The sequence below is a fragment of the Zeus faber genome (assembly GCF_960531495.2).
Source record: "Zeus faber genome assembly, chromosome: 1".
Lineage (NCBI taxonomy): Eukaryota > Metazoa > Chordata > Actinopteri > Zeiformes > Zeidae > Zeus > Zeus faber.
Genome location: NC_137193.1, coordinates 59,675,490 through 59,689,179, shown reverse-complemented (window position 1 = coordinate 59,689,179; position 13,690 = coordinate 59,675,490). Strand labels below are relative to the sequence as shown.

Genomic DNA, 13,690 nt, shown 5'->3' with positions numbered 1-13,690 from the left:
CTTAATGTAACCCCAAGACACAGAGAGCAGGTAGTTGGCTTCAGGCATTTTGGACCCCGTTTTCACCTCCCGACACAGAGCCAGAACTGTATTCCAATAAAAAGGTTTTAAAAAAATCAACGGGGCTGGCGGGGTGTGACAACGACAGCGACGACGACAGACAGGATTTTTCCCTTTTTCCCAGCGGCCGAAGGTGGAGCAAAAATATCTGTTCTTCTCCGCGTCTTTCCTCCCTTTAGCGGCGAGGAGAGGGGATGGGTGACGGCTCGCAGTCTCTCTCGGCAGCGGAGGAGCCGCGGCTCTTCATGGTCGTCCTTCGGGAGGTATCGAGGACGGCGTTAGGCAGGGGGATCCAGGGAGCTGGCTCGACCGGCCTGAGCAGCGACGTCTACAGCTATGAGCCCGAGGTTCTCAGCTCACTGATGCATAATGAAGAGGAACGGAGGGGGGAGGAGGGAGGCAGGCAGGGCGGGAGGCAGGGAGGGAGGGAGAAAAGCTGCGATGGAGACAAGAGGAGGAGTGGGGGGGGGGGGGCGACAGGCAGCGATGTTCATCTGACTGGAGGGGGGGTTCCTCCACTGGATTAGTCTCAGTTGGCTGCTCCGGCTGCTGTGGCTCTCTCTCTCTTCTCTTTCTTTCTCCCTCCCTCTCTCCCCCTCTCCCTCCCTCCGTCTCTCGTCTCCCTGCGCTAGTCTGCCAACCCCAGCAACACGCTCTATTCAGAACACATGATTCGACAGAAAGTGGGGGAAGGGGGGAGCCCCGAGTACATCTTACCATTGCTGTGTATGTGAGTGTGTGTGGGCATGTCTTTAAGATTGTGTGCGTGTGCGTGTGCGTGTGCGTGTGTGTGTGTGTGCGTATCTAAAAGGTAGTTTGGGGGTTTGGCTCATATGATAAGATCCAGCCTGGAGGATCTTTAGGAAGCCTCCTCTCTCCCCATCCCTTCCCTTAAAAGAAATCAGCTGTTGTAAAGGCATGCGTGGGCTACCTGCCTACAGTAAAACAACGAGCGTTGCGGGAGGCAGGGGTCATGTTTAAAGGAATGTGCATTTTCATTAACCCCCCCCCCCCCCCCCCCATCTCTCTCCCTCTTTCCCGCCTCCTGACAGCACTGCGTGTCGCCGCCATTGTGGGGACCCGTGAGTTGGTTCATTATCTGCATCCAATAATAATATAAGAGAGGCTTGTGAGGGTGTTTACTTCGGGCTATTTTTAACACGTGCGACGGGAGGCGGCTGGAGAGCGGGAAAGACTGTCAGGGAGGAGGAGTAGAAGAAGGAAAAGAAAGAAAAAAGAGACAAAGAGAGAGAGAAAGGTTGGAAGAGAGAGAGAGGTAGAGAAATAAAGAGTGAAGGAGATGGTAGATAATTGCATCCTTTTCCCTATTTAGGTGACATCAGCCCACCACTCTCCTCTCTCTCTCTCTCTCTCTCTCTCTCTCTCTCTCTCTCTCTCTCTCTCTCTCTCTCTCTCTCTCTCTCTCTCTCTCTCTCTCTCTCTCTCTCTCGCTCTCTCGCTCTCTCGCTCTCTCTCTGTCTCTCTCACGCCCCCTCTGGGCTCATGTGTGCGAATGTACTGTATGTACACCAATTACTAGAACACCGGTGTGCCATGGCAACGGAATCGGATGAGAAGCTTAAGCCCTTTTTTTTCTCCCTTCCTTCATCCAGAGAGGAGAGGGGGCAAGGAAAGTATGAGAGGAGGAGGGGAGGAGGAGTGAGGAAAGGAAAGGAGAAGGCTTTCCCTCATACCTACCCACCTGCCTGCCTGCCAGTCAGGCGCGCGGCGGTTGCTGGCCGAGCTGTCACGAGGACCCACCACACACTCTGCCTCCTAAACTCTCTCCCTCTCTCTCTCTCCATCTATCCCTCCCGCCCTCCCACCTGTGTTTCCTCACTCGCACATGTCAATTTCTCTCCCGCTCACCACGTGCCAATGCCGTCATCAATCTATGTGTGCGTCTGCTGCCATGGCGGAATCAATTGGCAGTCCGTGGAACAACACGCCAGTCTGAGGCCACCTGACTGGAACCCTGTTATGTCATTAGCAGCGGCCTGTTTCAGGGTGTGTGTATGTGTCTGTGTGTGTGTGTGTGTGTGTGTGTGTGTGTGTGTGTGTGTGTGTTCCCGCTGCTTTCATTTGTCTCTTATCCCTATACTCAGTTATTAAATGATTCTACTGCCGGCGGCTCCGTCAGGAGAACTGCAAGTGAACCTTTCAATTGGTGGCGTCTATATGTGTGTGTGTGTGTGTGTGTGTGTGTGTGTGTGTGTGTGTGTGTGTGTGTGTGTGTGTGTGTCGCTATGTGTTCGGAATGAAGAGAGGTAGATCAAACACTTCCAGAGAGGATTCCGGATTATCCTCCCGACAGAGGGAGAGAAGGAGACAGGGATTGCAGAAAAAAACAAAACAGGAAAAGAGAAATCACAGTGGAGGGACGGTGGAGTCTTTATGTAACAGGCTGCTGCATAATATAAGAGGAGACCTGGAACGCTAGTGTGGGAGGTCCAACTGCAACGTGTTGGGGAGCCACGCTGCCCTGGAGACTTAGAGGAACACCGGTACAAACAGGTGCTCGGACACACACACACACGCGCACACACACACACACACACACACACACACACACACACACACACACACACACACACACACACACACACACACACACACACACACACACACACACACACACACACACACACACACACACACACACAAACCTACATTAGGGTTCATTCTGGAATTACAAAATGAGAATCGAGGACTTTCAAGTCATTTTTAAATATATATTTTTTAGTCTTAGTCTATTATTTATATTAGTACAGTATATTTATTATCTATCTATATATATATATAATTAATGTCATTGTCATCTAGTATTGTAAATGTCTATTTACAACCATGCTGGATTAAATTTACATTTCCCTGGCATAGCCTAAGAGATTCTGGAAAATTTTGAAGCAGTTCAAGCAGTTCAAGCACCTCAAGAACCCTGCGGCATCCACCACGCAATCAAGCACAATTGATAGCAGCAGAATATAATTTTTTCTTCAGGACGTGACTGCATTTCTATCTGCAGTTGAACCCCCCCCGTAATAGACATAATCAAACGCTTTGTTTGGACAATCGCAGCTAAATGATAAAAGATGGACGGTGGGGGAGCCGTCCTGACTCTTCCTCGCTCCACCGACAGCTCTGTGGGGTCTCTGACTCTCAAAGCCAAACCGACGAAAAGAAAGTATCTTTTGCAGCACTCGACCCTGGTTTTCTGTCTCCTTCTCTGTCCTGTCTTCCTCCGTCATCTTTGGCTCCTTCCCTCCCCTTCGTCTTCCCTTCTGTGCTCTTCCTCCTCCTCCTCCTCCTCCTCCTCCTCTCTGTCTCATGCCTCGCTGGAGTTCCGTGCCTCCCTCGCTCCGTGTCCTCCTAACCTTTCGCTCTCAACCGTCTCTCTCTCTCTCCCTCTTCTTCTGCCCCTCCCTCCCTCCCTCGTTGATTCAGCAGGGAGTCACTGTGGCAGAGAAGGTGAATGGAGCCCGTGGCATTTCATTGTGTATGAGGAGGAAAAAAGAAAAGACCCGAGCTTCCCCCCATTCAGACGTGATGCCACCGGACGGCCAACTGTGCTGGGGCGGTCGAGCGGAGAGTGACGGGGAGCAGCAAGGAGTCTCCCCCCACTTAAACTCGCCGGTGATTCTGACAGAGGGTTCACCTCAGACGAAGAAAGATGCGTTCACCTCCCGTGGAAGCATATGTGATGCTTGCTGGATACGTGGGCATAACCACAAGCACGCTCACGGATGTGTTCGTCATCTTACTCGAGTCAAACCGGATTGATAAGGCAAAAATGACGCCTCAGTTGACCGCGTACGTATTAAGAAACTAAGGAATGCATCTTTGTATTCTATGCCACATTGCACTGCTCAGCTACCTACATTGGCACAGGTTCTCTCGCACTCTAGATCCAAGCCATATATTTTCGGACTGTGCCGGCACAGATTGAAGTTATGGCTTTGAGACACTAGTGGGCGTCCTGGGTTCAGTCTGCACGAGGTTGCCAGTTGGCCCTTCAAGAAGATTGATGACTTGTAAGCTGGCAATGACAAGGCCTACAACCACACTACCAGATTAGCCCCCTTCATCACACCCTCTTCTTATCGTTACCACGAAGCCCGACCGAGACCGTCTCAAGTATAACGGAGAACCGAAACGTGATTCAGCTTGGTTTCCTTTGAAACATCATGGTACTTATTCATCGCTGCTTGCCAGGCTTTAAGCATCCTTTACTTTAGCCTCACTTTAATACCAAGGCAAATACAGTAGAATTGTACAAAATCAGCCCGTCTTTGGCATGCATTTTGAGGCATTGATGATTGGGCCATGGCAACTCATGTTGGAAACGAATATCTGTCTGTCAGTTCATGAGCTCTCCATCAGGTACCGACAACTCAGGAGAGAGAGAGAGAAAACCAAAGAGAGAGAGAGAGAGAGAGAGAGAGAGAGAGAGGGCTATACTACCTCTCACTTCCTCTGATTCACTCATACCTCCCTCTGTGCCGGTGCCACAGGCTGTGTGTGTGTGTGTGTGTGTGCAGTGAGAAAGCGCATTTTTGCGTACGTTTCCCTCATCTCTCAATATGAGAAGTTTTGACTTGGAGCCATCGTTTCCAGGATCACACAGGAGGGAAAGTCAACCGTAAATTACTCTGTCATCAAACACATTTCTCGGCTGAGCCTCTCATTTCCCGTCTCCCCCGCCCATCCGAGCTCGGCGAGTTCAGACATGGTTCGCGACACCCGTTATTTTGGCAGGAAAATGCAGCTGGGTGGCTGCATAACCTGGCCACAGGTAGCAGTGCAACCAAGAAAAACACTTTTACAAACTCAATAAAAAGCGCAAAGAAGTTTGTTGCGGTTTGTGCATAATTTGACAGACAATGCTCAAATGACAGATTTGACACACAAAGATAAATTATGTAAAATGACGATCATTTTGGGGAGAGTTGATAAACGTCACCCTGATTCTTGACCCATCATTATGTTGTCTTGAAAACCCCCCCCCTACCTCCCTTCCAGATGACCTGGCCCGTTGGGAAGCAGCTCAGACACTGCTTATCTGGACCCACAGCTGCTCACATCAACATCCACTTTAACCTTTAAGGCAACATTTGATTCTGCTCGAAGAACGTCAATAAAATAAAAAACCCTTCTCTCAAGTTCCACTTTTATGTCTAATGACATGTTTCCAAACAGGGCAATCGGAGGGAATGCCAAACGGCTCCGTGGAATTGCAAATATTAGTCGACCTAGGAATGTAATTCAACAAGGGCCATCCCTGCAATGCTGCGACCATGGATAAGAATGAAAAAAAAATTATCTGAGAAATCCAAAGAAATACAAATTTTATTGAGTTCAGCTGAACAACTGAACACAATTTAATTGAACCCTGAATGAAGTTAAAGTCCCTCAAAACAGTGTGTTAATAAGCACAAACAGCTAAAACAGATAGGAAGTTCATCAAAACCATGAAGCACGGCAGCCCTCTGCTACCAACACTGAGACAAAGCTTGATTCCCATTGTCGTCCCAGGGGCCATGTGCGTCCTCACTGGACACATAATAACATCAAAAGTGCATGTTCCTGTTCTGCTTTAACTTTTTAGGAGCTCCAATAAACAGCTTTTGATTCAGGATGCTGAAATATACCTCTGATGTGTATCTGTGCGCAGATTACACCATGTTATGTTTAAGACATTCCAGCAATGTAAACTCCGTTAACATCTCAAGTCAAAACTCTTCTTAAAGGTTCCTCATCGACCACAACAGAGTCCTTTGAAACTCATAAAAATGAGATTCCCACGAGAGAGCGACTGCAACTTGCAAATGAACCCGAGAACTTTTACGTTTGAGAAACAAGACCAAAAACGAGGAGAAAATCCGAAGAACGCGCCAACGACAATTTCCGACAAAATAAAAATGCAAATCCTTCCTCACCTTCCTCCAGCCGTTCAGCCGCCCTAATTTCTTTTCCTTCTTGTCGAAGCAGCAGGCTCCCATGGTGTTGGGTTGAGGAGGGAGAGCGGAGGAAGGCGGCGGTCCTGTGGCGTCGGGCGTCCCGTGCGTGCGCCCAGGCTCCGTGCTCGCTCAGCGCTCGCTGTGCAGAACAGCCCGAGTTGCACCTTGGGACGTTTGGATGTGAAGAGCCACAGCCACACTGACTCACTGTGAGCTGTGCGCTCCGACTAGGCTCTACGCTCCCTCCCGCGTGTGAGAGTGTGTCTGTGTGTGAGGCTTTTTGCCTTACACACACACACACACACACACACACACACACACACACACACACACACACACACACACACATACACACACACCCTCTCCAGAGGCTAGACCCGCCCCCTACCCTGCCACTCCTCTTTCTCGCTGTTAACCCAGTTGCTCACTATCGTTGGACACACTCACACGGTTTACACTGTCAATATTGCACTGACCATTCCGGTGACTTATGCATTCCTGTTTATGGCCAGCTATTTATTTTTTTTTTTTTTTGGCTGAATTTATGAAAGCTTGCCAAGTGTTTTTTTTCTTCCCGTCCCGCTTGAAAGCAAATTTAGGTGAAAGTTTAAGACCTAGAGGCAGAGGAGTAGCTAAGTTCATCAGATCCTCCGGGATAACAACAACAACAACAACAACAACAACAACAACACTGTTGTCATTTGTTATCTGGTTTCATATCTCCCAAGTGACTACGTTTCCTCCTATTCTACTCCTTTGAACCCAACTCTGTCCTTTGAGTTTCCTCGTCTGTTTCTATTCCCATAAAACCAGACCAGGGCACATGGACGAGGGGACACTGTTGATTTCTACGTGAAAGGTGAAGCACACCAAACCCTTTGAAAACCGTCCTGTGACTAAGGGCTGTAGAAATAAACTTGGCGGCTGGAATTGGTGTCGGCGAGGTGCTTCTAGTGTTTCACCTCCCGTTACACGAGGCTCCGGTTTAAAATTCTGCCACGAGGCCAATAACAGTCTTCCCATTCATTCTGGCGGTGGTCTGCGGCCCCGCGAGCCCATTGGCGCATTCTCATTAACAATAAATGCGTCGGGATCCGGTGACGCGATTACAGTTGAGGGCGCTAGATTGTTGTGTGGCATGTTGGTTTACTCTGAAAACAAGGTGAGGTGAAGGATAGGTAAGAGACAGTATTTCACACACGCACACACACACACACACACACACACACACACACACTAGAAGGAATGTGAACCCTACCCTGTATGTATATATGTTTGGGCCATAAGTGTAGGGAACACAGTGTTTAAGCAGAAGGAACGAGCAGATAGCAGGAATGGGTTTATCCTGCGGTGAACACACACACACACACACACACACATACGCACACACACACACACACACACGCACACACACACACACACACACACACACACAGACACACACACACACACACACACACACACACACTAGGCATAATAACATGGAGTCTTGTGAGGAGAGCCTCTTCTACAACGTCGCAAGGTGATGGTGAAGGATCATCATGTCTGGGGTCTCATCTCCTCTCGTCTAAGCCTCAAACGGTAACGTGTCCTAACCCGCTGACCCACCGTACCTGCCTACATGCCGTTCGGAGGCTCTGCCGCGTGGACCGACTTAACCACCCAAACAAACACATTATGCAACACCTAAGCGGACGAGAAGAATCTCTATCCAAACACCGAGACGAAACACCCGACACCTTGTGCGTTTTGCCCTATTTTTTATTCTTCATTTTTCATTAGTCAATATTTAATTTGTCTGAAATGACTTTTAGTAGGGAGAACTCTCTAGCCGCCAGTCATTTGTGCATCCTCACTGGATACATAATATGTATCCAATGTAATCTTATGAAATTCTTTTCAAGAAAAAAAAAAATCGAAATTCTTCAAATACCCAACTTACATTGTTCCCGTCATACCTTTCATAGTTTTCATCGTACATTTGGAAAACGTGTTTCTTCTTTTTCGAAACCACAAAAGCAGAATAAATTCTTTCAGCGCGATAGGACTGTTATTTTAGGCTGTTTCTGTTATCTGGCCGTAGGGCCTCAAAAAGAGAGGTGTATAAAAAAACAGAAAAAAAACACCCAAAAAAACAAGGAGTACTTGCTCTATCATATCGTGTGTGTGTGACACCGACATCTTAAGTCTTTTCACAAATATGAATTTAAATGAGGGCCATAACTGCAGATACGGATGGAGCACAATATGCCTTCACAGGTTACTCTGTGCTTCTGTCTGAAATAAGACACAGAGGACCGCAAGGCTTCTTTTCTAACTCAATGCAAGGAATATACTGTACCGCCTGGGTTTATCTGCCCGTTTCTGTATCCGAGCCTCCCTCCATGTCTGACTTGGGGGTTAAGTAGTTGTTATTACTGATGTAATGCGATTTAATTGCTCACATTTGTTGACCAGAGCACGCAAAGAAATGCGTGCGTCTCAATTTCATTGGGAAAATCCCCTTGCTTGTGTGTGTGTGTATGTTTGAGAATGACGGCAGCAATGGGAGAAATAAACAGCACTATTAATTGTGCCCAATGGCATGATGGGAAACCTATTGTCGTCTGGGGAAAGCACGGTCGATCAGGAAGGAGACGGGAAGAGAGAGTCACTCTGCCCAGGGGTCTGCAGGGATGCCCCCCCCCCCTCCAGCACACACACACACACACACACCGCACATATATGTATGTTTCCTCTCTTTCCTCCTTGTGTTTATTGTGTTTGAACCAGCGCTGCACCCCCAGCATCCTGTTGTCCAGTTTTGTTGTTTTTTTGTTTTGTTTTTTGCCCTTTTTGTTTCGCAATGTCCAGTTTTCCTATTTGGCTCAATCCACAACTTGTTGTCATGCAGACTGCTGCTACCCGGGCCATGTGGCAACCCGCTGGGTTCGTCAGCGAGGACAGCACACCGTGCGATAAGATGTTTAAGTGTGTGGAAAGTTGGAATATCTGTTTCTGTGATTATTTAACACTATGTTGGGGCATACTTGGCTCATTCAAGTCAAGAATTCACTTCGGGGTTAATCACATAATCTGCTGAAGCATTAACAAAGACTTCCGATGTGAAACAGCATGAAAACGCAGCCTGGTATGTCGAGGAACTGCACGGTCACATTGACCAGAATGCAGAACAGTTGAAAAGCAAAGACCACATTGAATCTGATCTTTTCAAATCTGACTGGGTCCTAAGTCTGATTCATACTCAAAGTGGGTGACCCAATGTGAGTCTGAAAAGTCATATTGGAACCGATGTGACTTTTGCATCACTTCCTGGTGATTTAGGTCATAATTCTACTTTGAGGTAAGGCTGGAGGATGGTGAAAGGGTGATGACACGTCTTAGGCTACGTTCACGCTGCTTCTGTACATCACTGTGTATCAAGACAAATGGCCGTGTGGGGCCAATGAAAAAGGTAGCGGCAGCGTCGGATCCTTTCAAACCGCGACGATTTCTCGTCGCCCTCGTCTGAATTACAGGAGCTGACAAAAAATCGCAACTGGCCTCATCTGCACACCAACCTCAAAATTCAAGCGAGAGCTGTGACTCCAACGTTCACTCTCTTTCAAACAAGCATCATCGCTCTGTGGTCAGGTGGTTTGTTGCTATGCCCCCTGTACTGTATTATGGGCTGGTAGAGAAGCTCTTCTGAGCCTCATTGCCAGATAGAGATCTTCCAAAATAGATTGAACCCTCTTAACGTAGACGCTTCTCTGTAATGGAACTGTGATGTTTCCGGGACAAGAGAGGTGGAGTGCGATGGGAACACTTGGTTTATTTTGAATTTGGGAGTTAATCTCTCCTCCCCTGGCAGTGGAAGGACACGGTAGGCCTCGGGATCATTTTGCTGAGGGGTTACATTGGTAATTGAATAAGAATGGGCCCACGACCCTAAGAAAAAGGGAAAGAACATTTACGAATCACCACACCTACGCAATGATGCAGAGGAAACGCAACACCCAAGGCAGGGAAAGTATTTCCATTGGTGTGGTAGGATAGCAAGTGTTCATGACCGGACTGGACCACCTTTCAAATTCCTTCTGCCAGACCACCAGTGCAAATAAAAACACCAATGCGATGAATTACGTCATTGCAGTGCTCGCGACAGCGCCACCCGGTGATAACTGCGAGGGCGCGCAGCTCCCAATTTTTTGGAACTCTGCGCCGTGTGCTTCATGTAATTCAAGATGGACGTTCTCTGAAGGAAGGCTGCGCAAAGAGGTCCGCAGGTACAATCCGTACCGTCCATTCATGCATGACCACAAAAATAACCAGACGGTGTTGAATTCATGGAAGGAGATAGCGCTGTCTCTGTCCAAGGATTTGGACTATTTTAACACCTCGGGACTTCTTCTATATGTTTACACCGACAATTTGCACAAAGTCAAAATCAGTTATATTCAAAAAGATGAACCTGCACTGACTACAACATATACATTGACTTTTCTAGTTATTCAGATCCTTCCTTCGGGACTCCTTTACAATGTTAACAGTAGTTCTTTCTGTATCCCCTGGTGATTTCTGCACATCGCTCCCAGTCTTTTAGGGAGAATATCACCATGGCATCAATACGGCACTGCGCCAACTATAAATGCTTTTGCTCTCTGGTACAGTGTTCGCGCCATGAGCTGCACGGCTTGCTTGTGGCGACTGTAAAGCAGCCTCAACAATCAAGGCCAGCGACTCTGCGACCCGTAGGCGGCCTTCCAACGAAAAGTTCCAAGGCACGAGACTCTCCTACCTTGTTGGAGGCCATGTCGCTGACAGAGCGGTAGGTCTGGATGGTCTCCAGCTGGTCCAGACACCAGTCCAGCTCCTCCATGGTCTCCGTGGCCAGCTTCTGGTAGGCCTCATCTGTCAGTGGACAACGAGGGACACAGGGAGACACATGGTCACAACACGGGATTGAATGACGCCCTGGAATGGTGAAAGACCGGTAAAAGAGTAAGTACAGTATGTGACGCGACTCTACCCCCTGTGCACACACCTCCACACACCGATGCACATAAACACACGTGCACACAGACACAGACACAGACACAGACACACACACACACACACACACACACACACACACACACACACATACACACACAAACTATAAAAACTTGCATACAAATGCACCTGGACACAACGCAAGTTTGCCCAACGCCAAATCTGTGGAATGAGCTCAATATTTAAACTGTGTGTTATCTATGACTAAGTGTTATCTATGACTTCTGATCCCCCCCCCCCTCCCACACACACACAAATCTTTCCAAATATATGCTAGATTACCTCCCAATAATCAGCTTTGCTGGATCCATGCTGAGTTATTCAGCGGTCACTAATTACTGACGTGCAAAATTAGAGATTGGGGGTGCTCAATTTGAACCCTTGGCAGCCGATTTGTTTGGCCATAGAGATCAAGATCCAAAATCTAAACACGATGATGGACACACCACATGTGACAAGGGGGTGATATGTCTTTAAATAGCCTGTATACTACGACACCCGGACCAAAGCCACAGCAGGACCACCTCATTGATGTGTGGAGCAATACATTTATGTTTCTGCTGGTGTTTGCAGAAGAATGTGAAATGAAATGTTCCCTTCACGAAGATGGAATGAAAATGTAACTTACCAGGGATTTTATCATGGCCTTTTTTGATGCGTCTGATTTGAAAATGCACTGCAATTTTTAGTTGTCAGTTTTGAATTCACATTCATTCCTGAAAGGCTTCTGACAGTGTAAAGTGTCAATTATTGTAGGTTACAGCTCATTTCATGGAACTGAACTGTATCCATGTACAATGTACACTTGCAGATTCCAGTGTTCCAGTAGACGATTTTTACTGAGAATTGACCAACCTCTGTTTGTGTGTCCTTTCAGAGTAGTGGTTTTCAGAGAGTTACCGCTCTATGTCAGGGTTGAAATGAGTCAGTGTTGTGAAGGCGTTTGCGATTCCGTGATGGGGTTTGCTGGTAAAGCTGGACTGGACGCACACGCGCACACGCGCACACGCACACGCACACACGCACACACACACACACACACACACGGACACAGATGGACAAACGGGCCGGCCCCGCTCTGCTGTGTGTACTCGGGGTCTCCTAGCTGCAGAGCACAACACAACAGCGAGGTTTGCGCGGTGGCGACCTTAGCGCGGCTGCGTAGAATGTGTCCCCCGCTCTGATCTCCTCGCCATCAAAGACGCCAGCCTGTTTGCTCTCCCAAACACGAGAGGCACCTGGCATCCAGCCCCCAGCCACCCCCACCCCCCCCCCCTCCTCCTCCAGTGAGAGAAGTGTAAAAGATAGATGGAGAGACAGAGACATAAGCTACTAAGTGTGCATGTTTGTTTGACGACTCCACCAGCGTGCGATGTACAGTAGGAATAGTTTATGTTCATTAAATAAATATTCCTCAGTATTCACCCTGGTGTTGCTTTGTCTAGGAAAGCAAGTCACAGAAGCAATTTGACTATTTTTCCTAATTGGAAAAAAGAAAGGTTTTAGGAAGCCAACTTGGGCTGCACATGGGTATTCTCATCTCTTTAACTTTATATAATACTGTATATATGTGTACAAATAGTAAACATCTAAGAAAAGAGGTTTTGGGAGTGTTCTCAATTTTCGCCTAATTTTCGAAATCCGTCGTCCTACAGTTACAAGGTGCCAGCCCCATTTTACTGTATCACTTATGTAAAAGTCTTATTGTGATCCCTTTTCCAGTGGCATGCAAATCCAACAACACAACACTGCTGCCACCCTACTTCCCCTTCTAGCCTGATAAAAGACACACAAACACAAACAAAGACACTGATCAAAACCATACTCTGGCTTTTTTTTTAAATTGAAAATAACCTTGTGAGATTACAAAATGGAACTTTAGAATCTTACAAACCTTAAAAACACTATCTACTACAAATCCTACCACAAAGTACCAAACAGACCAATTCCTCTTGTCATACTGTATGATTTGTATGATGCAATGCAATTGCTTAGGTAATTCATAGGCATGCAGCAAGATTTGTGTCATTTGTTAGTGTTGTTTTTAGTACACGGCATTCCCACTGTCTGTAGATTCTTCATATCGATAGCCTGTACACCCTTCCTTTGGAATTATTTCACATGAACATCTCAAAACATGCACCTCCAACTATCATGCTGTCTAACCGACTTTAGCGTCATTTTCTTGGCCAAACGTCACCTGCATATTTCTGAATACATTTCAGAAGTACCCAGACTATGACATGACTGGCACTCCGCTATGATGATCAACAAATAGCATTTTATAGCTTACTTCCTTATTTGCGTTTCAGAGAACAACCTCCGGGTTGTGGTAGAGAAAGAGCTGCAGGACGCTCCATGAAGTGATGACGCTTTACTGACATTACGCTGAGCAGTGCTTGCAGCATATTAAAGTACTACACAGAACAGAGGACGCAAAATTGCATGAACAGCAAACCCCACTTTATCCCACATTGGACACAGACACACACACACACACAGACACACACACACAGACACACACACACACACACAGACACACACACACACACACACACACACACACACACACTAAAAAGAGCGTGACAGGGGATTTCCACAACCCCCCGCCCTAGCACAAGGGCTGCTCTGATAACAGC

General features: G+C 47.4%; 1 protein-coding gene across 1 annotated transcript in view; it reads right to left on the bottom strand.

The window, feature by feature from the left end:
* Positions 1 to 13,690, bottom strand: part of pde4ba (phosphodiesterase 4B, cAMP-specific a) — a gene marked incomplete at its 5' end in the record, with an annotated part of 121,966 nt that overhangs the window by 8,218 nt on the left and 100,058 nt on the right. The window contains 1 exon segment of the mRNA XM_080011515.1: positions 10,798 to 10,910. Coding sequence (XP_079867641.1) covers positions 10,798 to 10,910 — 113 coding nt within the window.